Raw genomic sequence first — 27,584 nt, 5'->3', positions numbered from 1 at the left:
CTGGTGCCATTGAGGGCGGTAGTGGGCCCTCAAGGCTGCACTCGGCACCGCCGGTCCTCGCCTTCCGCCTCGCTCCCGGCCTCGCCATGTCGTGCAACTACGTGGTCACCGCACAGAAGCCCACGGCCGTCAACAGCTGCGTCACCGGTAATGGTTTGGGAGGAGGTTGGGGGGCTTTCCGGGATCGGTGAGCGGGCGGCGGGGAAGAACGAAGGGAGGAGGCCGCGGGGCTCTGCGCCCCTCCGGATTTGAGCTGTGCCAATCGGACCTCCCTCACCCCGCGGCCTTTTCCTGTTCGCTCCAGGTCACTTCACCTCCGCAGAGGACCTCAACTTGTTGATCGCCAAGAACACCCGCCTTGAGATCTATGTGGTCACCGCAGAAGGGCTGCGGCCCGTCAAGGAGGTGGGCATGTACGGCAAGATCGCCGTCATGGAGCTCTTCCGCCCCAAGGTGAGCATCGCCTCCTCCGGAAGGGCAGCGCGGCCGCCTGGTAACCCTTTTTGCTTGGCCAGCGTAATACGCCTCGACCCTTTACGGCTCTCTGTCCAGAAAGGGATTCCTGCAACGGATGGGGTTGGGCTGCTGGTTCGACCGGAAAAGTTTTGCTGGTTTCGATCCACATGCTGGTGGTTAAAACCCCCGGCCCCCATGTTCATCGGGAGATCGCCGGGGAAGGCGAACTCGGTGGAAACCTGGCCTTGTGGCTTGCTAGCCCGGTGGAGGGGTATTGCTTTCTTAAAATTTCAGCCCAGTATACTGGGAAGACGCCTTTGAAAAGTTCGGGAATGCAAAGGCTTTATTTTTTAGGACTGGTGGCCTGCTGGAATTCAGCACGTTGTGATGATTGCACACAGCCAGTCTGTTGTGAGCTAATTGTGTGGACCGAGTATTTTCTTCTGGGTGATACATTTTTTGATATGGTCATGATTGGACTCAGAAATTTGCCATATTACTCCAGTATGTTGTGCTTGACTGCTCCGGATTATCAACAAAACTGAGAAGTTGGTTTTAATAGAAATAGAATAGAATTCTTATTGGCCAAGTGTGATTGGACACACAAGGGATTTGTCATTGATGCGTATGTTCTCAGTGTACATAAAAAGAAAAAAATACATTCATCAAGAATCCTAAGATACAACACTTAGTGATAGTCATAGGTTACTAAATCAGCAATCAAATCATACTAGGAAACAAAACAATATAAATTGAAAAGATACAAGCAGCAAGGTTATAGTCATAAGTGGGAGTGATATTTGAAGGAAAAAACATGTATGTTAAGCTGTTCTCAACAGTAATCTTCTCAACCAACTTTTTGTAAATCTATTTGAAAACAGTCTCGTCTGGCCATTTGAATTATGTTTGAGTTAAAATGTTTGTTAAAATTAATCTGTTGCAATTCTCTCTTGAACATCAACAGCTCCGGTGCTTCTCATGTTCTTTGATGAATTAATGTCATGTTTTACATGAAACTAATTAATATACTTTCTGATTAAATATTTTTTGTAGGAGCTTATTTATGTGCAGTTACAGAAGAAAATATTTAACAGTACTAATAGGAAGTTGTGAACAAGCAAAAGTATTTGTATTTCAGACATTTTTAATTTGAGATACACATTTTACAAAGGGAATAATACCTTGCTAATGTCTTGCAGAATGTGGAGTGTTTTTTCTTTTCTAGCTAAAACTTTTTTTCTCCTCAGGGGGAAAGCAAGGATTTGCTCTTTATTTTGACAGCAAAATATAATGCTTGCATTCTTGAGTATAAACAAAGTGGAGAGAACATTGACATCATCACCAGAGCCCATGGCAATGTGCAGGTAAGAGGAAAGTGCATTAAGTGTAATAGGTACATTGTGATTCAGGACCACATAGCAGTTTTCTGTATGTTTTGTGAACCGAGTTTGAACTTTTGGATAATGTATATTCCAAGTTAAGTAATATAAATATTACTATAAACACATGTGTTGAAATTAATGAACAGTGCAATTTGAGAATTGAGACCGTGCTTGTCTTTTTATTGTCAAATTATTGGATGGACACTTAAATTCTTCCTACTTTTCCATTAAGTCTTTGTTTCCTCCTAGTGCAATTAAAAATATATTTGTCATTGTTATGAGATCTTAAGTAGCCTTGTTTGTTCAGATAGCTATTTTATATTCTTGTGATCTCCTACAAAGTCTCACTGAATAAGTTTCAAGAAGAAAGATTTACAATCTCTCAGTTGTTAGAATCTTGTTCTACATTACTATTCTCCATAAAGGCAATTTATAAATAAGACATTTTTATATGCAGCAAAAATCATTCGAGTGGTTAGTTGTCTTGGTTCCCAGCTTTTACACTCCCCAAAGGAGTGACCACTGTGAAAAACAGGTAGCTTAATTTAGCTGACCTCTATCTGATCTAATAGGAATTTCATTTTAAGCATTTGCTTATTATTTAAAGGCCTTTTCTTGGAAAAATCAGGGTCAAAATTTAAAAATGTAAGCTATATTTAGTAACTGAACAAATCTGTCCTCATTTCTTTTCTCCCGGTTCTGTGCTGAACTAATTGGAACTCAGTCAGACTTCTCAGTTGTCTCTCCCTTCCATCCCAATGTAACTCTGGGGGAATGGATTAGTTTTATAATTGCACTGCCCTTGTACTTAAAAACATGGTCATTTATTATGTTTGGAGGAAGGAGGGGATTAGATTAATAGTTGAGTTATGTTTCAGATACCCCTACCTCACCATTTATCTTCCAGTTCCAAATTCAAATGAGATTGCTTATTTTACGTTTTCCTCCTTAAGTTCCTGGAAGCCATTCACTGACTATGAGGGTAATAGCCTACCTTTTCTCCAAGACTGGAGAAAATATGTGCTTATATTTTGATTAAATACTTATAAGTTATATTAGGAACCTCTTGTGATTTATATAAAGGCTAGGAACATTTACTCTATTGTTTTTTTAAAAAACCTACATTTAAATAGTATTTAAATACTATTGTCATGTAAAAGATAATCATTGCTTTTACTCCTAAGTTGCATTTTAGCTAGTTTAGAATAATATTTTTAAGAGGTAGAACCTGCAGGTGTATGTTTTGCAGAATAAGTGTTCTTGAGACATAATTTCACAAAGCTTCAAAACCCAATGAAAAGCCACAGTATACAAGCTTTATAGTACAGGTAATACTTGCTTGATTACCACAATTGGGACTGCTAAGTGATACATTTGTTAAGTGTGTTGTGAGACATCACATGACTATGATGGGCCTATGACATCACCTCTGGTGGTTATTAAGCAAGATACGTCTATGACTTGTGATTTTACTGCTGGCTTCTTCCTTGACTCTGTTATTGGAAGCTGCTGTGAAGTGTGCAAATGGTGATCATGTCACTGCAGGATGTTATAATGGTTGTAAGCACCCACCAGTTGTGAAGCATCTGAGTTTTGATCATGTAAGCCAGGCCTGTCAAACTGGTGGTCCACAGGCCAGATGCGTCACACGCAGGCTATGCCCACCCCGGTTCTCTAAAGGCAAAAAATGTGGCGATATGTCACATGATGTGATCAAGTTTGACACCTGTGACGTAACCCCAGAAAAGGTTATGACAATCGTGAGGTCTGATGGAAGTTTTTCAGCACCATTGCAACAGTTGCAAACCAGAGTTGTTGTCAAGAGTGGATAATATAATGTAATATGTTTATATGTAATCTAATACAATATGTGCATAGGTAATATAAATCTTGCTTGTTTATAACTTTAAGATCTTGATCTTGGGTTGTTAAATAGCATGTATCCTGTTCAGTTTTTAAAGGAGAAAAAAATTCTACATTAATTATTTCTGTAAAATTTGATTTTTTTTTCTCTGTTAACTGTCGAGCTCTAAAATTACTTCTAAAATTAAAGTACGAAAATCAAACTAGCGTGTTTTCCAAGTATATCTATATATACATATGTAAGAACTACATATCCAATATAATATGTTGCATATTTTTTTGCACTATAAGATGCACCTGAACATAAGACCCACCTAGGTTTAGAGGAGGAAAATGGGCAATGACAAAGACAGAAGAGGCGGGGTTCAGCACTGTAAAAGGTCCCCGCAACCCCTATTTTTGACTCCATAAGATGCACAGACATTTCCATCCAATTTGGGGGAGTGCGTCTCATGGAGCGAAAAAGATGTTAATTGAAAGTTGTGGATTTAAATATATAAATGCATAAATTTAGTTTTGCAATATATAGTTTTGTCAACAGATCCATTCATGAGTTATTTACTGTGTTTTTGAAATGGCAGTGAAGGGTTCATAGTAATGACAAGATATGGGCAGAAACACCCAAAAGAGAAATGGCTGCTGATTGAAAGTCTAGGCATACATGAATGACATACATTAGCATATATTACAGTATTCATTATGAGTGAATCAACTGTTGGCTAATTTACAAAAGCCAAATTAATATATTTTAGAAGACTTAGATGCATGTTTTTTATTATGACAACAGAGATTGTTCTAAGAATATTTGATTTATGTGTTGTCCTCTAGGATCGTATTGGACGTCCCTCGGAAACAGGTATAATTGGCATAATTGACCCAGAGTGTAGAATGATTGGACTAAGGCTTTATGATGGCTTGTTCAAGGTGATTCCTTTGGAGCGAGAAAATAAAGAATTAAAGGCCTTTAATATTCGACTAGAGGAGCTACAAGTTATTGATGTGAAATTCCTCTATGGCTGCCAGGCCCCGACCATATGTTTTGTTTACCAGGTAATCAAATTGGATCTGAATGTGTGTGGTAATAAAATTGCTGAGCAAGACTAGTGGGGACAGGGCCTGAACGTTATTTAACATATCTGTTAATTATAAACAATCACTGAGTTTGGATCATGGGGAGAAATAAATGCTTAGGATCTTTAATAAAATAGTATTTATTTTTTCTTTATTTCTTACTAGAACAAACCAAATTGGTGCCAGAGTACTGGCAAACATTTGAATACTTTGGGACTTATTGAGTTAGGTGTTATCAAAAACAAACAAATGGGATAGGAAAAAAGCAGAAAAATCCAAAATCTAGACCAGGAATTTCAGTCATATGGTTAGCCATTTAAAATCAGTCTCAGGATGATGCTTGGAGATAAAATATGTTTTCTATAGACAGCTGTTGACAATCGTAGGTTATATTAGCATTTAGGTAAAAAGAATAATACAATTTTTCAAACATTGTTTTCTATTCCACAAACATTTGATTTATTGATTTTTTTGATTTTGCATTACTATAACTCTACTATGACTAATGCTTACAGATTTAATTCAGTTGTAATAGTTCTAATTTATAAGCAGGTTTTTGAAGTTAAAATAACTCTCTAATGTGCAAAACTGTTAAGAACTTTTCCTGATTTGTTACATTTTTGTTTTTCTATGATGTCAAATAGAAAACTGGCTTGAGCACCTGATTTGATTTCTCTAGACATCCTAGTTTAAAATTCAGTTGTTAATTCCTGCCTGGGAGACTTTTGAGACCAGAATATAAAAGGCAATGTGACCCAGGATTAATTTTTTTAATTCTTTAACCATTGTCCTTGAAATGTAGTATTGCTAACTATCCTTGAAACTTGATGCTTTCCTAACTTTTATGTTTGGTATTCTGAATTATGTACTAATACATGATTTTGCACTGGGCCAAAAGGGAAAAAAAATTCCCTTTCAGTGTAGTCTGCTCCAGACAAGAGATGGGCAACACATAAATCCAATACATAAATAAGAACCAAGCAACTTACCTGCAAGGGCCTGGGGTGCTTCTAGCAGGTGACTGCAATTCCATTCTCAATATACAGAAGAGGGAGTCCCCCATGTAGAACAAAAACAGCTTTGATTTGTTTTTTTAAAATTGTTATGGTTGTGATTTCTATAGCAATTTTAGGGAACGTACTAAAATAGAGGCAAAACACATTAAAACAATATTGAAAAGCCTTATAAAGGCTGATCAGATAAAATTCCAGTCTATAATTAGTTCAAACTGCAATCATACAAGTTCCAGGTGACCACTAGACTTCCAAGTCTGGGATGTTGGGTTTCATTGCTAAATGCATTAAGGGAGAATTACTTCTGCAACTGTCATTGAAAGATGTGCTGGTAGACAAGGGACAGAGCAATGTTTGTTTTTTATCATCAGCATTGTCAATTTCCCAACATTTTATGCTTTGACAAATGCAATGTCCTGGCAGCAGAAGCATGAGGTGTGCTGAGCCTACACATAATAATTGTTAGATATTTGTTTACTTTTTGTGCACCTTGTATAAAAGTATGATATTGTGGCAAGTAGCAAAGAAATTTCATTTTGTAGCTCAGGGTTGAACTACGGGGTCCTTGGTGCTCTCCGAGCTTGGATGTTTCCTGTAGGTATTTTATTGCCAACTAGCTTAGCAAGTAACCAAGTGAACACCAAGGACCCTTTTCCTGGATAATTAGCAAAAAATGAAATAAGCTATCAGTGCAGATCTGGATCCACTATACTTGTGCTCTGCACAGTGTCCTGACAGAGATAGATACAGAATAACGAGTTGGAAGGGACCTTGTAGGTCATCTAGTCCAACCCCCCTCCCCCCAAGTAGGCCCTACACCATTTCTGGCAGATGGTAGTTCAGTCTCTTCTTGAAAGCTCTTCCAGTAATGAAGCTCCCACAACTTCCGAGGGCAAGCTGTTCCATTGGTTGATTGCTCTCACTGTCAGAAAATTTATCCTTATTTTCAGGTTGAATCTTTCCTTGTTCTGTTTCCATCCATTATTCCTGGCCTGGCCTTCAGGTGCTTTGGAAAATAGCTTGACCCCCTCCTCTCTGTGGCAGCCCCTCAAATATTGGAAGACTGCTATCATGTCTTCCCTGGTTGTTCTCTTCACTAGACTAGCCATGCCAACTTCCTGCAACCGTTCATCATGTTTTAAGCTCCAGTCCCCTTATCATCTTGGTTGCTGTTCTCTGCACTCCTTCTAGAGTCTCAACATCTTTTTTATAGTGTAGTGACCCAAACTGGAATGAGTCCATGGGACTCATTTTTAGATTGTAAAATATCTCAATTTAATTATAATTACAAGAGAGTTTCATATTACTGATTTGTCCATTCTCTATTAGTAAGAAACTAATATAGGGCTAATTTACCACAAGACTTGCCTTATTAAATCAATCTGGAATATGTGCTGTCTTGAGATTCCAGCATCAGGAAAATGTGATTTTAAAACCTACATAGTTTCAAAAGGTTTGTCATAAAGTGAAGGGAGTTAAGAAAGAAATCTGAAGGCTTTAGTGAAAGCAAAATGGTTACTATTTGAAATGTATTGATAAATATATAACTTAACAATTCCATTAGCTGTATTAAAACAGGAACAATATTGTTCAGAATTGGGAAAATGCCTTATTTTGTGGGAGACAGGCATTCTTTAGGTTTTGAAGTTGCTTTAAAGAAAGTGTATCTACTTTTTCAATGTACAAATGTTATAAAAATAAAAATGTTTCAGGGAATGTTTGATTTTTGAGCATTCCTATGAAAATGATTCTTCTCATATGTTAAATGAGGATAACTAAATAGTGATGGGTTTGTGTTTAGTGGTTGTACTTTCCATCCCTTTAGGATCCACAGGGCCGTCATGTCAAAACATATGAAGTGTCTTTGCGTGAGAAGGAGTTTAACAAGGGACCCTGGAAGCAGGAGAATGTAGAGGCTGAAGCCTCAATGGTGATTGCAGGTGAGTTTGTGTCTAAAAAAATACGCTTCTAAAGGAGATAAAGGTAACTATAATCATTTAGACATAAAAACCAGCATTTTAAAAAAGAACTCCTAGACTGTTTTTAAGCCACTGTATTAAACTTGCACCTAGAAACAACCCCAGTTCTTTTTTGGATGTAGGGGTCAGACAGTTGATCCAATTCCAATTTGTATGAAAATTTCGTTGTCCCAGGCTCTCAGGCCCAGAATAGTTATGTAACTTGAGCAGTGCCTGTAATGAAAGTTTTGTTGCCCAGTGTTAACTACTTGCCAGGCTCAGGTTTTCTTATAGTTTAAGAATTCATCATTGAACTGCTGCACTTTTAGACTAAACTATGCTGGCAGGAAAAACTCAGGAATTATAATGTTCAAGGTGATTGAGGATATAGTATAAAAGAAAAAATGAATAGAGAAACTTATAAGCCACAAAAAGTCCAGTATTTTAAAGACAAATCTATATTTACCTCATAGCTTTGTGAGAAGAAGACCTGCTTTAATGAAAATCTGAAATTTATTGATTTCTTACTGTTAATTTATTTGTAGCCGCTACCTAAAACAAATTTAATTGCTATTTAAGAAACAAAATGTCTTGCTTTCAGTGAGTAAAATAAAAAGGAAAACTGTTTTCTAAAGTATATAATAAAATATGGTTAGGATATTGACTATCTGAATTATTCCTAATAATTAGTAATATATTTTTGTGCTTTAAACTATTTTATTACATTGAAAAGTGGCCTTTTTGGGTGAACAGGAAATTCTATGAATAAACAAATCTATTGAAATTTAATTTAATACACCTGGGTTGCCTGGTTTGTATTCCTTTCCTGTGTTGATTATTCTCTATACATCTGAGATGAATATTCCCAACAATTTCTTTGTAGTGCCTGAACCGTTTGGAGGGGCCATCATTATTGGACAAGAATCCATTACTTATCACAATGGTGATAAATATCTGGCTATAGCCCCACCCATCATTAAGGTAAGCAGCAGAACACTTGGAAAGGTATTTGCTTAAAGCTGGAATTCTGTGCTTTATATTTACAGTATCTTTGGTATGGATGTCAGAAAGCAGGTACATGCTTAATATTTTATGCTACGTCCCATAAATCCCGAACAAATATGATTTGTATCATTTATGCAGCATCAGTTTCCTTGCCTCTAGTTTAAAATTTTTTAGGGCTGAAACTAAATTTACTTTATGTGTTAGGCATTTTTTCTGTGTTTTAACTGATGTTTTAACGTTCTGTGAGCTGTCCAGAGTTGTTGGCAAGTGGAAGGCCTTAGAAATGGAAATTAAAAATAATTGGGAATTTCTGTGGGCATCTGAGCCTACATTAACTGCGTGCTGCATTGTCTGTAGTTTTTTAGAATAAGGGTAGACACATTTGGAATCTGGAGAATGTGTTTCATGTGCACTTAAATGGCTATTCTGTGAATTTGGCCAAACACAAGTATGTGTGTTCATGAGGAAGGAAACTAGGGAAACTTCCTTATATCCTTAGGATCCTTTTTTTTTTTTAAACAATTGCAGCTTCGTCTTTCTAGAGGGATAATAAAATTGTTTGGATCAATGTTAAGGTCATCCTGGCTTTTCAAAGACTTCTAAGTAACACCTTTTTCACCCTGAAACAGCAAAGTACAATCGTATGTCACAACCGGGTAGATCCAAATGGGTCCCGTTATCTGTTGGGGGATATGGAGGGTCGGCTATTCATGCTGCTTTTGGAGAAGGAGGAACAGATGGATGGTGGAGTCAGTCTCAAGGACTTACGTGTGGAATTGCTTGGTGAGGTAGGTTTTGTTTTCTCCTCCATTTCTGGAGCATCTGGTGCATGATGTCAGCTGGAAGAAGAACTAGAAGAGTGAAAAAAATTCCTGCAGATATCGGAAGAGACTGATTCCTTCCCAAATACTACTTTTTTTGTAATTTTTGAATATAGGGTTTAAAATGGTGCTGCATTAAAATAAGCAAAAAACCTCGTTTTCAGCATTTTTAAATTTTGTAATAGAGGTTTATAATTCATGATTCATAATTGGAGGCTATATCCATCATTGATTTTTTTTTTTCACAGATCTAAGTTTTTTTACAAAATGTATTTAATTTATAACATCTTGTCAATTGAATATACAGATAGTCCTCAACTTAAACAGTTCATTTAGTTCAACTGACTGGAACTGAAAAAAACTGACATATGACCATTTTTCACAGTTACAACCTTTGTAACCTCCCCATGATCATGTGATCAAAATTCATACATTTGGCAACTGACTCACATGACTGTTGCAGTGCCCCAGGATCATGTGATCACATTTTGCAACCTTCTGGCAAGCAAAGTCACCAGGGAAGCCAGATTCATTTAACAACCAGGCTTTTTACCTATTAACTGCAGTGATTCACTAAGCAACTGTGGCAAGACAAGTCGTAAAATGGGGCAAAGCTCAACAAATTCTCACTTAAGAACATAAATTTTGGGCTCAATTGTGGTCGTAAGTCAAGGACCACCTGTATACTTTGTCTTTCCACTGGCAAATTGTCTTTCGGAGGATACTAAAAATCGAGTACATATTGAATAAAAAAATGATTCGCTAAAAGGAGATTTGGAGATTTTTCCTCCCAGTGGAAACATGAAACAGCAAACTTTGACATTATCCTTGACCAGTTCAGAACTGGAGCAGAGCCATCTCTTGCATTCTCACATGTGCCTCTAGTGGAGATAACTTCAAGATAATGATCTCTCACATCTGGGTTAAAGCCCAGACTAGGACTTAAATACTGGCCTTCAAAGGAGTTTAAAGAAAAGTGCATAACTTGACGGCAATTTGATGTACCAAATAAGGCCGAGAGAGAACATCATCTAAAATCACGTATGGTTTTCATACTTGTGAGGGATAAGTCTCTACTTATGACTAAGACATATTTAATTATACTTTGTTGTAGCAGTGTATGTTCATTGGATACTTTTTAATATGTCTTCTAATGTAGTCGGTACAGTGTGTGCAGCTAATGTATGTGTGCAACTGTTGACATTCAAAGCCAGAAGCATGTTTGAGATCTAGGCATGAGATGAGTACAATCACTGCCCTTGTCAGGAGCTCCTTAAAGAACCCAAAACTTTTCTTGACCTGGCATAATAGCCACACAATCCCAGGAATACACATCTCTGAGTAAGGTGCTCCACATATACATGAGCATATCCATGTCAAAATATCCTTCCTGCTTTGGGCTTAAATAGCTGCACCCCTTATTATCATGTCTTTAAAATGCCTAATATTCATTTTGCCTTACTTGTTCCTAGACATCCATAGCAGAATGCCTGACATATTTGGACAATGGTGTTGTGTTTGTTGGCTCTCGTCTTGGGGATTCCCAACTTGTGAAGGTAACGTGTAGCTTTTAATTATAATTTGGTACCAATAAATAGTACTTTACTAATCTTTTACTTATTATATATTTAAATGGTATTGTTGTGAGACTCTACTTTTATTTTTGTCATTCAGGAATTTTATCCTCTTGGTTTTTGTTCATTTTATTTTGAATCAAAGTAAGACCAAAACTGGAATTTTAATACATTTTGCTCAAATAGATGAAATAAAGAAAATTTAAGCAAACAATTTCTTATTTTCACAAGAAACATAATATTATTTTCATTCCTAGCTCAATGTGGATAGTAATGAACAAGGCTCCTATGTTGTGGCCATGGAAACCTTCACCAACCTCGGGCCAATTGTGGACATGTGTGTGGTAGATCTTGAGAGACAGGGTCAAGGCCAGGTAAAAGTTGATTCTTCTTTCCCTGCACTAGGAATAATGGATCTTGCTAAGAGAAGTGATTTATATCCCCTTTGAAATACTGCTTTGCAATGAAATATATTTCCCCAAGTTGATCTGTGTGAAGTATATGAATCTCCTCTGTTGAAAAACCCAACCTATTTTCTCTCACCAAACTTGTGTGTCAAGAGGAAGTTGATAATTAGCTTCTTGCTGAATGCTGTTGTGAGCTCTAGTAAATCTGATAATAGCTTGGAAAATTATTATTCTGTTGACTCTTCTCTTGACTCTTGAAACAATACAGCACAAAGGCTATTTCAGAGACATAGAAAGGCTACTTTTTCTGGCATGCGCATTAAATTCTGAAACAATACTGAGCCATTTCAGAAAAGTTCTTGTTTCACTATAAAATGGAACTGACTGCAGGACTTTGTCTTAAGTGGGATTTTTGATTAGGTAATTTACTAAGATTGAGAAAAAAAACCTTAAAGGGTGGATGTGAATTACTATTCTCTATAATTACATTGCATATCCCTTAAACATTAATAATGTACTTAGTATATGCTAATTATACCTGCTTTTCACAGTTGGTTACATGCTCTGGTGCCTTTAAGGAAGGTTCTTTGAGAATCATCCGGAATGGAATTGGGATTCATGAACATGCCAGCATTGATCTCCCAGGGATTAAAGGTATGTGTGTGTGTGTTCATTAGAAACAGATGATGAACAAATATAGTACATACTATTAGCAAGGTTGTCAGTTCTCAGATTTTTTGAATGAACTTTTTTTTAATGAAATCTAAGAAAACTGAATATACTATTTAGGAAATATTGGGGAGGAATCTGGTCATCCTTTCAGAAAAAGGATTTGGGTATTTTGTATGTGTGTGCATTTTATTCCTTTCTCTCTCCCCCTCCCCTTGGTATATTTACTATGTCCTCTTTTCGTTGTTGTATATTCTTGCTGTTATTTACCTTTTTGTTATACAACCTGTTCTAAGAATCTTAATTTTTGAAAGTACAGTACATTTTACTTAGAAACAATACCCAATTAGTTGAATATGTTGTACAAGGCCAAGAGCGAATTAGCATTGAGGAAACATTGAAGATTCAGGAAGTGTTGGGTTGGCATTTTTGTTTGTTAAGTTATGAAATCCCTTGAGTTTCCCAGAGGAATTTAATAAGACTACACTTTGTCTCTGAATTGCAGGATTATGGCCTTTGAGGTCAGATTCTCACCGTGAAACCGATAACACCTTAGTGCTGTCTTTTGTGGGACAAACCAGGTAGAGGAATAACATCCATGAAAGTGTTGAATATGGCTCTTGGTTAGGTCTTCTGGGGAGTTTAATTGGGCTTTCCTACATTCCGCAGAGTTTTGATGTTGAATGGGGAGGAAGTAGAGGAAACAGAACTGACAGGATTTGTGGATGATCAGCAGACTTTCTTCTGTGGTAATGTGGCTCATCTGCAGTTAATCCAGGTAATCTCTATTTTTTTTAGTGATAAAACGTAAAGTATGAGTGACTAAACTTTTGGGGTGAAGAGCCACACCTGGAACATATGAAATATGTGAGGGTGACACATTCAAAACAGAATGTTATTTTGTCCATAGTAAGCAACATAAATTTTCTTAAGATCTAATAATTTTTTTTCATTATTTTTTCCTGTCGGACTGTTTTCAGTTTAGTCAATCTTAAAATTAAACATGATGGATTACACTTTAAGAAAATTGTAGCACTTGAAGAAGTTGTAGAAATGCCTTAAGAATATGTTATCTTGTTGGGAAGAAATACCAATGAACGTCATTTGTCACTTTAGATAACATCAGCCTCAGTCCGGCTTGTCACACAAGAGCCAAAGGCTCTGGTGAGTGAATGGAAAGAGCCAAATGGAAAGAACATCAGTGTTGCTTCCTGCAATAGCAGTCAAGTAGTGGTAGCTGTGGGGAGAGTGTTGTACTACCTGGAAATCCATCCCCAGGAACTCAAACAAATAAGGTCAGTCTGAACTATGTTGGGGTTATTTTGTGTCAGAGCTGAGTATTGCTGTAATGTTGACAGTTTAATATCTTGCCAGCTTTACAGAGATGGAGCATGAGATTGCCTGTCTGGACATCACTCCCTTGGGAGACACCAATGGCATGTCCCCTCTCTGCGCTATTGGCCTTTGGACAGACATTTCAGCCCGTATTCTTAAGCTGCCCTCATTTGAACTGTTACACAAGGAGATGTTAGGAGGAGGTAGAAATTCCATTTGTGTGCTTGGTGTTGGGAAGGGCAGGCTAATGGCAAAGAGTGATATTACAACTTGCATCCCCCTTTACAGAGATTATCCCACGTTCCATTCTGATGACCACCTTTGAGAGTAGTCATTATCTGCTTTGTGCTCTAGGAGATGGGGCCCTGTTTTATTTTGGACTGAACATTGAAACAGGTAAAAATACAGTTTTCTACCCTGCAGATTTTCTTGTTTGATTTTAAAACAATGAACAGATTGCAGGCTTGCTCGTCAGGTTTTAGCAGAACTCAAAATCCAGCAAGTAGAGCTTGTCCCCCCCCCAAAATACAAGCAGGAATAGAAGATCTGAACTTCAGAAATCTCTGGATTAAATTTGAACAGAGCTAAATCATTTCACATCAGATTTACTGTTTTTTCACTTCATCAATATATTGAGGCTACAAGGGAATGCCATACAGTAACTGTCATTTTTGGGATCACACATTGTATCAATTTATAATGTAATCTGGTTACAGAGAGAGACCCTGCGAAGATCACTGGTTGCTGCCATCTCTTTCAGATAGTTTTCTTGTGTAACTTTGCCAGTTCTGGCATGTGTTCTGGTCAGTCACCCAAAATTTGGCTGTGTGTGTGTGCATTGTTTAGAAAATGAGGTTTTTTTTTTTTTAAATCATCACATTTGCAAATGGTTGCTAAACCATAAACACATACCTGCTGTCATTTTGTCTTTATTTAAAACAAGTAACTCAAGTTAGACATCAGGAGATCTATGATTAGATTTTTCAGCATTTAAGCGTAAGACCAGCCAAGGGTATATGAATCTTATCTCTTTGAATCGTTTTTCTGTTCTAAAACAAGCCCACCCAGTATCCAGAAATTATTATTGGTTCAAGAAGGAAAAATACAGTTATGCTGTACCTGTATAGAGATATAGCTGTATTTTGGGATGTTCTCTGTCTTTCAGGAATAGTTTTAGTACATTTAAAGTGCTACTGGAAATATACTTTTCTAAATTCAAAACATTTTTTTTCAATAATGAAAAGTAGTCACAGGGCAGCTAATTTCCCCTGCTCCCCTCCCATCTTCTAGTTTCTCTTAATGGGTAGCCTCTAATAATATCCTTCCTCTGGCAGGTTTGCTGAGTGACCGTAAAAAAGTAACTTTGGGAACCCAGCCCACTGTTTTAAGGACATTTCGCTCCCTTTCCACCACCAATGTGTTTGCTTGCTCTGACCGCCCTACTGTGATTTACAGCAGCAACCACAAGCTGGTCTTTTCCAATGTCAATCTTAAGGAGGTGAATTATATGTGCCCTCTTAACTCAGATGGGTACCCTGACAGGTAAGTGTGTTCGGTTCCTTCATTTCAAGTGCCTGCTCTCTTCTTGCTTAGCCAGTCTGGTCAACCCTTTTAATTAAGTAGCCAAATTAAGTCTCAAATAAAGAACACAAAAATAAGCAGCTTACTTTTGAAATATTGAGATTAAGAGAATAGGGACAAAACGTTAAGACAGTTCCAAAGTAACAGAAGAATTGTTTGGATTCATTGTATCCTTCCTCTTCTTCCTTTTGCTGGTGCATCCTGGCTAATGTGAGTTTTGGGAAAATAAATTGTCATACACCCATTGTATAATAAATATTCAGCCTGTCTTATAGCTTCATGTAAGAAAGGACTCTTCTATTTCATCTATATTTGATATCATTTATTTCTGTGTTGTATTTTATATAGTGATACCATAAGAAACTTTTTGAGCAGTCATGAGTTTTATCTTCCATTATGCTAGTTGCTGTGATGATCACTAGCCAAGAAAAGTGGGATTTCCAGTAAATTATTTTTCAGTGCTTCAAGTCCCCTGTTCTTGAATAGGTTTGATTTGTCTAAAATAATACTCTTCAGGAATACGCTGGAGGTTCCGGATAGAATTGATGAAACAGTAACTTGCATTTAGGATTGTATGTGGAAACATAGTTGTGAAGATAGAGATTGGTTGTGATCAACACTAGCAAAATTGGTCCATCTGTAAGAAAGATAAGATTTGTTGAAGGTTAAAATTTGAAAGAAGATTAATAAGCCTCATTTTTTATACTGCAGAAGGAAGCTGTTGGAGACAAAATCAGAAATACACTGCACCATAAACATACAAACCTCAACTCTTGTCTTTGTGTGCTCTACCAATACACAAACTGTTTTCCATGTACATTTTCTCCCTTGTATCTCTTAATGGCCAGATACTACTCTATACTTGATAGTTCATGAAACACTACTGATATTCACATGTATTTGCTGCATTTTTTTTACATTTTCATTTTTATCAAGTCTTGCTAAATACAAGTCCTAATATTGGATTATATCTGAAATGTAGTAGGTAAACACTCTAGAATTGTGGCGTATAGTGGAGTGATTTTTTTTCTTGAAAATGAAATACTTTTATTTTGTAGCTTAGCTCTGGCCAACAACAGCACTTTAACAATCGGCACCATAGATGAAATTCAGAAGCTGCATATCCGCACTGTTCCCCTTTATGAATCACCCAGGTGAGCAGAGCTAAACTTGTTGCTGAGAATTAATCAGCTTTTAAATAATAAAAGATTCCCTCCCTCCCTCCCAAAATTGTGAGGTTGATAGATTTTTTCAAGGAAGCATGCTTTTTGGAGCATTTTGAACTTCTTATGAATGAGCTGGCACCTAAACTGAATAATGAGCTGGCACCTAAACTGAATAAATTAAATATTACTTCTATGAACAATGTTTCTTAGATCATATGGATCTTATACGTCTGAATATGTGTAGACACCATGTGTCCCTTTCTGTTATGCAGAAAGATCTGTTATCAGGAAGTCTCTCAATGTTTTGGCGTGCTCTCCAGTCGTATTGAAGTTCAGGATGCTAGTGGAGGCACCACTGCATTGAGGCCCAGTGCAAGTACCCAGGTGAGAACCATCAATAATTGTTTTTAGGAATGTCTTGAAAATGCACTGATTTCAATAAAAGGAATCATTATTGCTTAACATTTTGATTATGTCTATAAATCACTTGAGAAATCATCTCCATTTCTCATCTGATAATCTAAACTTAAAAACAGCTATGTACTTGTTTTGGGATAAAATATATTGTGGCTCAGTTAATGTTGGCTTTCTTCAGTGATTTAAATCCTTGCTAGCATAGCTTTCCATATTTACTTAGTTTTCTGCCTATCTTTCACGAGGAGGTTTTAGAATGTATTGGTATTTCTTCCATGTGGACTGATTTTCAGTCCCTTCAGTAAAGCAGAAAACTTGGTAGTTTTATACTGGTACTTTATAACATAAATTATCTTCCATTACTTCTTTCTCAATCCACATATGGTTTTATTCTTCATAAATTTGGACCTCTGATGCAAACCTCCAAATAGTTTTTGCCACAAATTTATTTTTTATGTTATTTCATTCTAGTGAATGTTCTTTGGGCTTATTTTTGTTATCTCTGTGTCTCTAGCTTAAAATACTCATTTTTATCTCCATATTTTAGGCCCTTTCCAACAGTGTGAGTTCTAGCAAGTTGTTCTCTAGCAGCACAGCCCCACATGAAACATCATTTGGTGAGGAAGTAGAGGTACACAATCTGCTCATCATAGATCAGCATACATTTGAAGGTATCTATTCCTAGGCTATATTTCACTGTTTGTGAGAGAACTGTTTTAGGGAATCATGAGATTAGGAGAAGAAAGCCATCTCGTGTACTTTCTGGCTTGGATCCCTTGAGGGTCTAAGGGTCCATGGAGCAACTTGAGGGTCATTTTATTGAGTTTCTGTAGTTTTTTTTGCAGTTGCATGTTTTATCCATGTTGTTCCAAACAGTACACTGAAGTCAATATTTTGTTGAGCTCTTTAACTCTTTTTTTTTTTTTTTTTTTTACTATTTGTCTTCAGTACTCCATGCACACCAGTTCCTGCAGAACGAATATGCACTAAGCCTGGTCTCCTGCAAATTGGGCAAAGATCCCAACACCTATTTTATTGTGGGCACAGCCATGGTGTATCCTGATGAAGCTGAACCCAAGCAAGGCCGCATTGTGGTCTTCCATTATTCTGATGGTAAGGACTAATGTTTTGGATTTTTTTCTTCCTAGAAACAGCTGAGTGGCATGGACTTGTTTTCTTTTATTAATTATTATTTTGTCATGAAACAAGTGGGTTTGTTCCTAGGTTCTTTTACTCTAAAAGTTTATAATAGTCCTTTCAGCTCTTGAAGAGCCATCTTGGTTGCTTCATATGGAAAAAAAAATAAGCTGAACATCTGGTTTTTTAGAGTTTGGGTATTTGAATTGTTTATAATATGCTGAAGTTACCTGGTTGGCTTACAGTAATAATGGTAATATTATTATGTGTTATAAAAGAGACCTAGCAGGAGATTAAATTAAATCATTGTAACAGCACCACATATCAGGGTCTGCAAAACAAATAAATGGGTTTTTAAAATAAAAGTTTTAAAGCCTTGGAAAATAGGGGGAAAGTGCTCATTTGGCATTAACAAACCCAGACATCATTGTCAGCCATTCAGTCATGTCCAACTCTCAGCTACTCTATGGATCAGCATTCACCATGCCCCCCTGTCAGGCAGGCACTGCTTCCTTCAGATCCACCATGGTAATCTTGGTCTCATCCTTTATAGTGTCCAGCCAACGGGCACAAGGGTGGCCCCTTCTCCTTTTTCCGCTGACCATTCCCAGCATGTTTGACTTTTCAAATGAGTCAGCTTGCATAACATGACCAATGTATCATAGTTTTTGTTTGGCAATCTTGGCTTCAAGTAATAATTTTGGTGAGATTCAGTATAGGACTTTGTGATTTTTGCAGTCCATAGGATGCGTAATAGTTGTCTCCAGTACCATAATACAAAGGTGTCCACCCTTGTCCTAGCTATCTTTTTTAGAGTCCAGGTTTCCAGCCATAAAGTAGGAATTGGAAAAATTATTGCAAGGGCTGTGAAAGCACAGAATATTCATCAAAACAGCACTTGTAGCAATAGCTACTTATGTTGTATTGCTAAAAGAGAGCACAAGAAGAAAGACCTCAAATGATAATCTCAAAGTATGGTTAAATGTTCAAATAAGGAGATATCAATTCATTCTGATTCCTATTCTCAAAAGCAGCCCTCCCAAAAGCAGCCCTCCCATTTTGAGCCCTCCCATTGATTCTTTCACAGTGATTAGTTGCATGCTAGTTGAGCTAAGAAGTGTTTATTTTCACCTCATTTCACTTCATCAAGAAAATAGATAGTTCAGGTAGAATTACCAGATAGTTTTATGACTGTTGAAGATGATGAATAATTTTTTTAGTTAACATAACAACTGACAAATATTAGGGGTGATATTTAGTAATGTTGCAGAATGAGGAAAGAGCCTTCAGAAAAGTAGGTAGAAGTTAAAACTATTATAGTTGCTACAGATTAAGTGCATACTAGGCTTTATTGTATGTTGTGTTATTGTCACAGAAGAAGATTGTCACATAGCACCACATGCTTACAAATAGACTTTGATAGTTTACCCTTAGTTTGAGGGCAGAATTTAATCATATCTATGTGGCTATTAAAAGTAAATACCAGCTTGAAGGTACACAATCAGAAAGAGAGTCAAGGGGTTTTCTGTCCACTTCAACATTTGAAATTTCCTGAATATTACAGCTCTGTAGCTTAGGCACCATCTTTATGAAGAACTACTGGCTGAGGCGAGTATAAAGAGATTGTAGCTGTTAAAAAATACAATGAAAGACCTCCCTGATATCTTGTACACCAATTTTTCTATGACTATTGGGTGTTGCAATTTAAGGTTGGGTATATTGCAATATTTCAGAAGATAATTGGCGTTCACTTGCAGCTAGCATTTATTTGGGCATTTTGCTCACTCTGGATCCATAGTGAGCAAAATGCCCAAATTAACTTCTGGAAGATTTTATGATAGAATTTTAAAAATATTTTGTAATGTCATACACTTTATAGCATAATTAACTTTAGGCTGCAGAAAGTAAGGAGGGCTTCATATAATCGAAGGGGGAAGCTATATCACCAAGCTGTTTTTGAGGCTGTTAATCTTTTTTGTTGCTATTTGTAGCTACACTGTGAAATGTAAGGAACCTGTGTATTTTTCAAGTATTGTTGTATTAATATGTATCTTAGGTAAATTGCAGAGCCTGGCTGAGAAAGAAGTAAAAGGAGCTGTCTATTCCATGGTGGAATTCAATGGAAAACTCTTAGCTAGCATAAACAGCACGGTAAGGTTTCCAAAGTTCTCACATCAATATTTCCTAAAACTGGGTTTGCTTAGCGAACTGTGGAAGAGAAATGTTTTGGACTCTGCAATATTGTTCCAGATCTGTTTGAGCCTTACCTTTACAAATCTGTCTTATCCTAACAGGTGCGACTGTATGAATGGACAGCAGAGAAGGAGCTTCGCACTGAATGCAACCATTATAACAACATCATGGCACTCTATGTGAAGACAAAGGGCGACTTCATTTTAGTTGGAGATCTTATGCGCTCTGTACTTCTGCTTGCCTATAAGCCCATGGAAGGAAATTTTGAAGAGGTATTAATTCAGTTTTTACCTCAGTGTATATAATGGAAATCGCAATACAAAGTTTAAGAGAATAGAAGAATATTTGGTGGCAGAAGAAACTAATTAGGTACCTAGGTTGGCCTCTCCATTTCACTCTGCATTTAAAACTGGTAGAATTCTACTTCAGGGCAGAAAAGTCTTATCTTTGTGGAGAATAGATTGGCTTGCTAGGTAGATTGACTTGTATATCATTACAGATAGCTCGTGATTTTAATCCAAACTGGATGAGTGCTGTGGAGATTCTGGATGATGACAATTTCTTAGGGGCAGAGAATGCATTTAACTTGTTTGTGTGCCAGAAGGACAGGTGAGATAACCTTCTAAAAAGGTAGGGCAAAGTGAGCAAATAATAGGTTGGGACAAAGGGTTCACCCTATCCTTTTCCTAGTAAACGTTTTGTATTGCAGTGCTGCGACAACTGATGAGGAGCGCCAGCATTTACAGGAGTTTGGGCTCTTCCATCTGGGTGAATTTGTCAATGTCTTCTGTCATGGGTCCCTAGTCATGCAAAATCTGGGTGAAACATCTACACCGACACAGGGCTCAGTGTTGTTTGGCACAGTCAATGGAATGATTGGTAAGGTTAGATATTGAGCCAGAAAATTTTGCCATCTCCCCATATAGTCTGGTACTCTGGGAGGGCTTATCTGGCACTAAAATAATATCTATCCTTTGTTTCCAAAGTGATCTTAGAGTAAATGGATAATTATTAATTTCTTTTTAAAAATAATGCTCTGTTTTTATTCACAGGGCTGGTGACTTCTCTGTCAGAAAGCTGGTATAATCTCCTGTTAGATGTGCAAAATAGGCTCAACAAAGTCATTAAGAGTGTTGGGAAGATAGAACACTCTTTATATCCTTTCTTTCTTGTGTTTCTCTTTAACATACATAACACTTGGTGGCATTAGCCGTAATGCAAGAACCACAAATGGTTCCTGCCTACCAGCTTAACAGTTTGCAGCACAGAACCAAATGGGTAGAGATCAGCAGTATGAATGTATTCATTCCTCTTATATCTTTAGAAAAAACTAGGGATAGGATACTGTGTTTCTAGTCAGAGTTATAGCTTATGTGCCTCTTGCCTCCCTTAAAAAACTGCTTTTGCAGGTAGAGAACTCTCTTGACTGGAATATTTATGGGCCTTGGAGAAGTGGTAATACAACACCGGATTAAAGTGAGGAGCATATTGGTGCTTTAGCAGTGCCAGTCAAAATAGTTCAGCTTTTTAAAGGAATTTATATAGTAGCTGTAGATCACATATTTTGCTAGAATTTAGTCTGATTAATTATGGTTTATTAGATATAATTTACTGGGTTGACATAATAAATTAAAATTATAAACCATTGTACATAAACTACAGTAGACTAATAGTTGTCTAAGTTAAGACCAAATAGGTTACATTATGGCTTAATATGTTGTGTGAACCAGACCAATAGCTACTTGCCAGACACTATAAATACAGGGCTATCAAACTCACCATGTCACGTGATGTTTCACAATGTTTTTCTCTTTCGTGGAGCTGGGGTGGGCGTGGCCTCTGCATGACACATCCGGCCCATGGGCTGCCAGTTTGACACCCTTGCTATAGTAGAATCTTTCACAGGATGAAAAGAATACTAAGCTAGACTTCTATGAATTGTGGGTAATTTGAGGTACAATATAAAGGTGAATTATAAACATAAACAAGTAGTTACCATGATACTGAATAATTAATCAGAAAATCTGCACTCATTGGCATCTGCAGTCAATCTATATCAGAAGTATATGGGTGAAACATGCCAAGGAAAATTAAAACAGCATGAGAGAGAAAGAGATATTCATGGCATGATTAAAAATATTCAAGGGGGTGACCAAAATTAAAGAACTATGCCACATTTAATATATCTTCATATAATTTCATTAAATCAAATTCTAACCCTAACCCTAAAATCTAATATTGAAGAAAATTACTGTTTCAAGAGAATGTATTTTCTTTTCAGTTTTTGAAGAATTCATAGTGGTGTGTGTCAAAGTACCTTTTATTCTTTGTTGATGGACAGTTGGCCATGAAGGCTATTATATAGGTAATACATTCAGAATTTATTTTTAGTTTAAAGTGTGCGTGTTATGCATATCATACCATGTACCTGCAAGCATTTTCTGTGTAATATTCCATATGTCAAATATAATAAGTCATATATAAGGCGACCATGGAGGCTGAAAATTCTCAAGATTGTAATTTGAACTGGTCTGATTCTATCAGGATAATTGAGGAAGATTAAAGACTTATGTACCACTGGTTCTATTCTGGGTACTTTCGTTTTTATGGGAAAGTTGAAGCCATATTTTGCCGAGAGTTTTATTTCCTTGATTCTTGACTACCTGGAGATCATTTCATACAGAGCGCAAGACAGAGCCAGCCACTGGATTTATTGATGGAGATTTAATTGAAAGTTTTTTGGATATCAGCCGACCCAAGATGCAGGAGGTGGTGGCTAACTTACAAGTAAGTTGAGAAAATTTGTTGAAACAATCCTTGTTATTGGCTATGACTTCGATTCTGTGCTTGTTCATTTGAAGTAAAGTTATAAACTTGGATTTTGCAGTATCAGGATTAAGAAGAGGTATATACGCTTGGCCTTCGGTCTGTCACATGACTGTGCTTCACCTCTGCCTCTTGCTTCCTTGTTTCAGATTGATGATGGCACTGGAATGAAGAGGGAGGCGACGGTAGATGACTTGATCAAGATTGTGGAGGAGCTCACCCGTATCCATTAGCTGAATGAGAAGATACTTCCTGCACCTTCCTTCAGGATAGCATATGGAGTCTTTCCCGACTGGTTCCCTCACCAGTTTCACTGTAATGCTAGAGCAGTAGCAATGTGCCTGGATGAAAGTGGGAAACCTCTGAACTGAAGCCATCTTGCTAAGGACTTGCAAATGCAGTGTTGGCTGTTGACGACATTGTATTCTGCTTGGATTCACCATTCATCTGCCACCTAATAGTGGTCCCAGCAGGTTTTCCCCTCTGAGTAACAGCAGCTGGCAAAGATGTCCCTCTGCCTAGACTTTCCACACGTCATTCGCGGTTGTCTTTTAGAACCTCTGAATTTATTTTGTTCCTAGTGTTTTGAAGTGGAGGTCTTTCCCCATACCCTTCCTTGTTTGGATGAGAAGGTGGCTAGATGGCTGCAGTGGCTGTTGGAATGATGGAAGTGACATTTAGCTCTTACAAGGTGCTTTCAGGATTAGGGCTGCTTAATCTCGAGGAACCCAAATTGTGGGTGGCAGCCTCTCTATTCCAACAGCTTTGCTGCTTATTCAGGGAGAAGAGACTAGATTGCAATTTTTTTCTGTTACTGGTTTTGGAATTTTACCAAATAAAAGTAGTCCAAGAGGAAAGGTTTGGCTGTTGTCAAAATCTTTTCATGCTTTTCTGAACTCCTTTACTAAGGAGGAAAGAAACTTTGTTCTCTCATGTTTTATATTTCAACAGTCCCATTACTCTAATTTCATTTTCATGTTTTCTGCTCAATAAGCTTGTAGATTTTTTAAAGGGGGTGACAATATACCTTGTTACCTCTTTTTCCCCCTCATTCTTGCCAGTAGGAGGCAGACTTTGAAGAAGAGAGTGGTGGGATTTTGCTGTTATTGTTGGACTAATAAGTACAGCGTTCTCACTTCTCATTGTTCTGCTGTCACATATTAAGAATTTTCATTCCCTTCTAGCATGTGAGTGTTAAAAAATACTTTTTTGCATTGGGCATTTTAGTCAAGTTTTCTCCCTTATCTTTTGGTAAAAGCTCGTCCTGACTATTCTGTGATAGAGTTTATGGGCTGGGGGAAAGGCTCTTCTTCAAGTTCACCCCACAAGTTCACATCATTGCATCACTAAATGCCAAAATTAGAGTGAAAATGCTTCACAATTCATTGATAAAAAGTTAAATGCACAGTGTAGCATGCCTCTACTGGATTTGGCTTCAACATTTTTTACCCATTCTCATGAAATCATTCTGAGTTCGAGGGACAGAGAAAACCTGGATGCTTGTTTGATGTGCAGATGGGAATGGGGTTTATTTTGTCTTTCAGGGTCTTGAAAGCATTTGAGCAAACCGTAAGGAATTGTAAAAATGAAAAAAATAACCCATAGTTCTTTGATATGCTCAACAGAAGACAGAATATTTGTTACAGGTGGTCCTCAACTTATAGCTTTCAGTTAATGATGGTTCAAAGTTATGACAGCCTCAGAAAAAGTGACTTATGACCTGTGCTCACATCATGACCATCATACCACCTCCGCAGTCATGTGATTGCAATCCAGGAACTTGGCAACTGGTTCCCATTTACGGTTACACTTGCAGCTTCTTACAGTCACATGATTGCGATTTAATGACCTTTTTTGCTGATTTCCAGCAAGAAGGGCCCATTGGGGAAGCTGGACTTGCTTAACCACCGAGTTATTTGCTTCATGATTGTGTAATAAGCTTAATGACTACCATTAGTGGAAATTCTGGTCCCAATTGTTCATTGTAAGTCAAGGACTATCTGTAATATGTTGGAAAGGTCAACAACTTCTGGCACCCGTAGCATGTACAGTGTGAAGCAATGTCCTGTACAAATCTTGCTCGTGTACTAGATGATTGTGCTCTCCCATACTTTCTAAAATCACTGTTGATGGCAGGAGTTTAGATCCGTTGCTTATGTTGCATTTCACATCTGCTTAGATAAGGTGTTAAGGCTTGTATTGAATGCAACTAGCTTTCTGTAAAATGGTATATTTTGCTAAAAGATAAACACTTGGGGGAAAAAAGCACCTGGAAAAATAATTGAAAATGTTCCATACAACATGGAGGCTCTATAATCATATCTTCAGCCTGTGATACTAATGGCCAAGCTGCTTGGTAGAACAGAATACTATCAAAAAGCCTGGCTTTATTCTCAGGAGGAATGAGGACAGAAATTTGAGGTTTCAGAGATATTAAGACTAACTGCCTTCAGCAGTTATTTGGACATGGCCTTAAATAAACTACAAGCATTTAATTGTTTTCATTACATTAGCTGTCCCTACTTTAGGAAACCTGATATGCATGAATATTCAGATGATTGAGCAAGCATATGCATTTCAGATATTGGAGGCTTTTTTTAAAATTACAAAAGCTCTGTTGTGTGGTAATATACATAGAAAAAGTGTGATATCTTTCTTACAAAGGCAGAATGCTACTTTCATTATTTGTCCCCCCTTGTGGATGCCCCTGATTCTTATTTTATTGTGAAATCACAATTGGAAAGTATCCCAATTGGGAAAACATGTATGCCAAAACTACTCTTAAAGGAAGGGGGTCTACACATATTTTTGAAGCACTTCATCAATCTATTTTGTGCTTGCCTTATATTTCCAAATAAATACAAAAGACAATGCATTAATATGTAGTAAACATTGTACAATGTATTGAAATACATTCCTGTTTTAGTACATTGAACTTCAGAGTGCAGTTGATACAAAACATAGTCCTTTTTGGTAGGACACTAATACACAAAATGGGAGAAAGAAATTTCAATATTTGCTTAGATGTGCGATACTTAGAAAGGGGGAATATATTCATATAATATATACAAAGTGAGATTTCAAGAAGTGCAATGTGTTGCTATTTCTTTTTTAATAGTAATTTTATTAAATGTTACAATTAGAAAACTAATACAAACTAAAAAAAGCTGCATATAAAAGAAAAATTATAGTGAAAAATATATAAAAGAAATGACTTCACAACATGTAAATATTTTCATAATTTATCGCCTCTAACTATAACAAATGATTTTTTTTCCATATCCCATTTTTTATCTACAAATGATCCTTAATTAACCAGCCTCCTGGTTTAGTTGTGGTTAGCAAAAACCCATAAAGGGTTAACGGAGATAACATAACTTTAACCTTGATCAAATAAACCAAGTTTATATTCCTTCTGTTTATTTTTAACAATTAACAATCAGATGACTGCAAAGAAACACAATCCTTCCACTCACCCCCCCCCCCCATCTTATCAAACCTAACCTTCCAACTCTCCACCATCCAGTCTCAACTGTCAGTACCTATCTTTCCATCCCACACCCCCATCAGAACTGATAACATTTCTTGGATGAGAAGCAAATTGTTTTCTTCTTCAAAGAAAAACAAAAGTCCAGTTGCCTTTTGAAGAAAAAAAACACTTTGAGTTAATACAAAGCATTCTTAATATCTAGATGCAGTTAATCTGATACTGATGTTCAGGACTTTTTGATTCGAATTGACAGATTACAGTTCACCTGTAAAAAACACAAGATCAGGACATTGGCATTGCTGAATGCTTATTAAGAAATATATATATAAAAATAAGGTTTAGTCCTTTAGGATTTCTAAACGTGCATATGCATAACTGTCAGAAATCTTGTTTTAGAGAGGCAGCATACTATGTATAAGATTCCTGTCTCCTTGTTTACTTAATACTGACGGAAGCCTCAGAAGCACAGACCTTAAAGGTTATTTCAGCAACCAATTTTTAACTGGTATTCCCAAAGCCACTTTTCCCTGAACCTGTAGGTCAGCTGACCATCAAAATAATAGATACCTAAAATTGTAGAGCACTATAAATAAACACCAAAAGGAGGTTTTCTTGAAGGAACTTTAGTATCCTTTTCCAACATGTACAAATGCAATTTGACAGCTATAGGTTCTGTAGTCCAGGTAGCAGCAGAGTAAGCAAGTAAGTAAGCCATCAAACATTATGATGCTGTTGTTTGTTTTTCTCCTGCTCCAGGAAACAATGTGACTTGTGAGAGTCATTGTAGTGCAAGTATATAGCAATAGCACTTAGACTTATGTGTCACTCCACCAAGCTTCACAGCACTCTGTAAAGCTGGTGTGGGGACAGAAAGATGGTGCCAAGTGCTTTGGATGAGAACAAAAGCTGTAATGCTGTTTCCTTCATGCTTTCTCTTGTGGTTTCCTTCTATTCGCTTTTTGTATAAGATGTGAATTAAAGGTTTCTCAGAGATTTGGGGGAAAGTCTGATTTTCAAATTCTAGTCATGTTCCATGTGTCAGTCTCTTTCTACTCTCCAGCTCCCCACACCTCACAATAATTTCATCTGCTATTCAAATCTAGTTTTTGAAGGAGAGAGCAATAAATTCCCTTTCCTGCCTTCTCACTAGTGGAACCAGGAGGTAAACATGATGCATCCTAATTGGAAGAGAGACCCTCCTGGTAATAAGAATCGAGTATATT

At 37.1% G+C, this 27,584-nt stretch overlaps 1 protein-coding gene across 1 annotated transcript; it reads left to right on the top strand.

Moving 5' to 3' along the window:
• The first annotated feature begins 11 nt into the window (after positions 1-11).
• Positions 12-23,728, top strand: DDB1 (damage specific DNA binding protein 1). The gene is made up of 27 exons (XM_026682571.2): positions 12-147; positions 305-453; positions 1,704-1,820; positions 4,530-4,751; positions 7,611-7,725; positions 8,627-8,724; positions 9,378-9,536; positions 11,042-11,125; positions 11,401-11,517; positions 12,102-12,204; positions 12,725-12,800; positions 12,889-12,997; positions 13,336-13,514; positions 13,594-13,757; positions 13,843-13,950; positions 14,889-15,096; positions 16,194-16,289; positions 16,574-16,685; positions 17,263-17,386; positions 17,664-17,828; positions 19,909-20,003; positions 20,147-20,317; positions 20,545-20,654; positions 20,755-20,924; positions 21,098-21,200; positions 22,709-22,832; positions 23,021-23,728. Exons 1-27 carry the CDS (start codon positions 87-89, stop codon positions 23,102-23,104), a joined length of 3,423 nt encoding a protein of 1,140 aa, XP_026538356.1. The 5' UTR covers positions 12-86; the 3' UTR covers positions 23,105-23,728.
• Positions 23,729-27,584: the final 3,856 nt, after the last annotated feature.

This window comes from Notechis scutatus, chromosome 1 (genome assembly GCF_049901735.1).
Source record: "Notechis scutatus isolate UNSWTSFEM ecotype Mainland chromosome 1, rNotScu1.2, whole genome shotgun sequence".
In the NCBI taxonomy this organism is placed as follows: Eukaryota; Metazoa; Chordata; class Lepidosauria; order Squamata; family Elapidae; genus Notechis; species Notechis scutatus.
This window is presented reverse-complemented; position numbering and strand designations above follow the sequence as displayed.

What these genes read in the sequence shown, in the direction of transcription:
- DDB1 (XM_026682571.2), top strand. Translation starts at nt 87, where the DNA reads ATGTCGTGCAACTACGTGGTCACCGCACAGAAGCCCACGGCCGTCAAC. An exon ending in CCCCTTTATGAATCACCCAG is followed by an intron (nt 16,290 to 16,573) that starts GTGAGCAGAGCT and finishes TCTGTTATGCAG; the next exon opens with AAAGATCTGTTATCAGGAAG. An exon ending in AGGTGGTGGCTAACTTACAA is followed by an intron (nt 22,833 to 23,020) that starts GTAAGTTGAGAA and finishes TCCTTGTTTCAG; the next exon opens with ATTGATGATGGCACTGGAAT.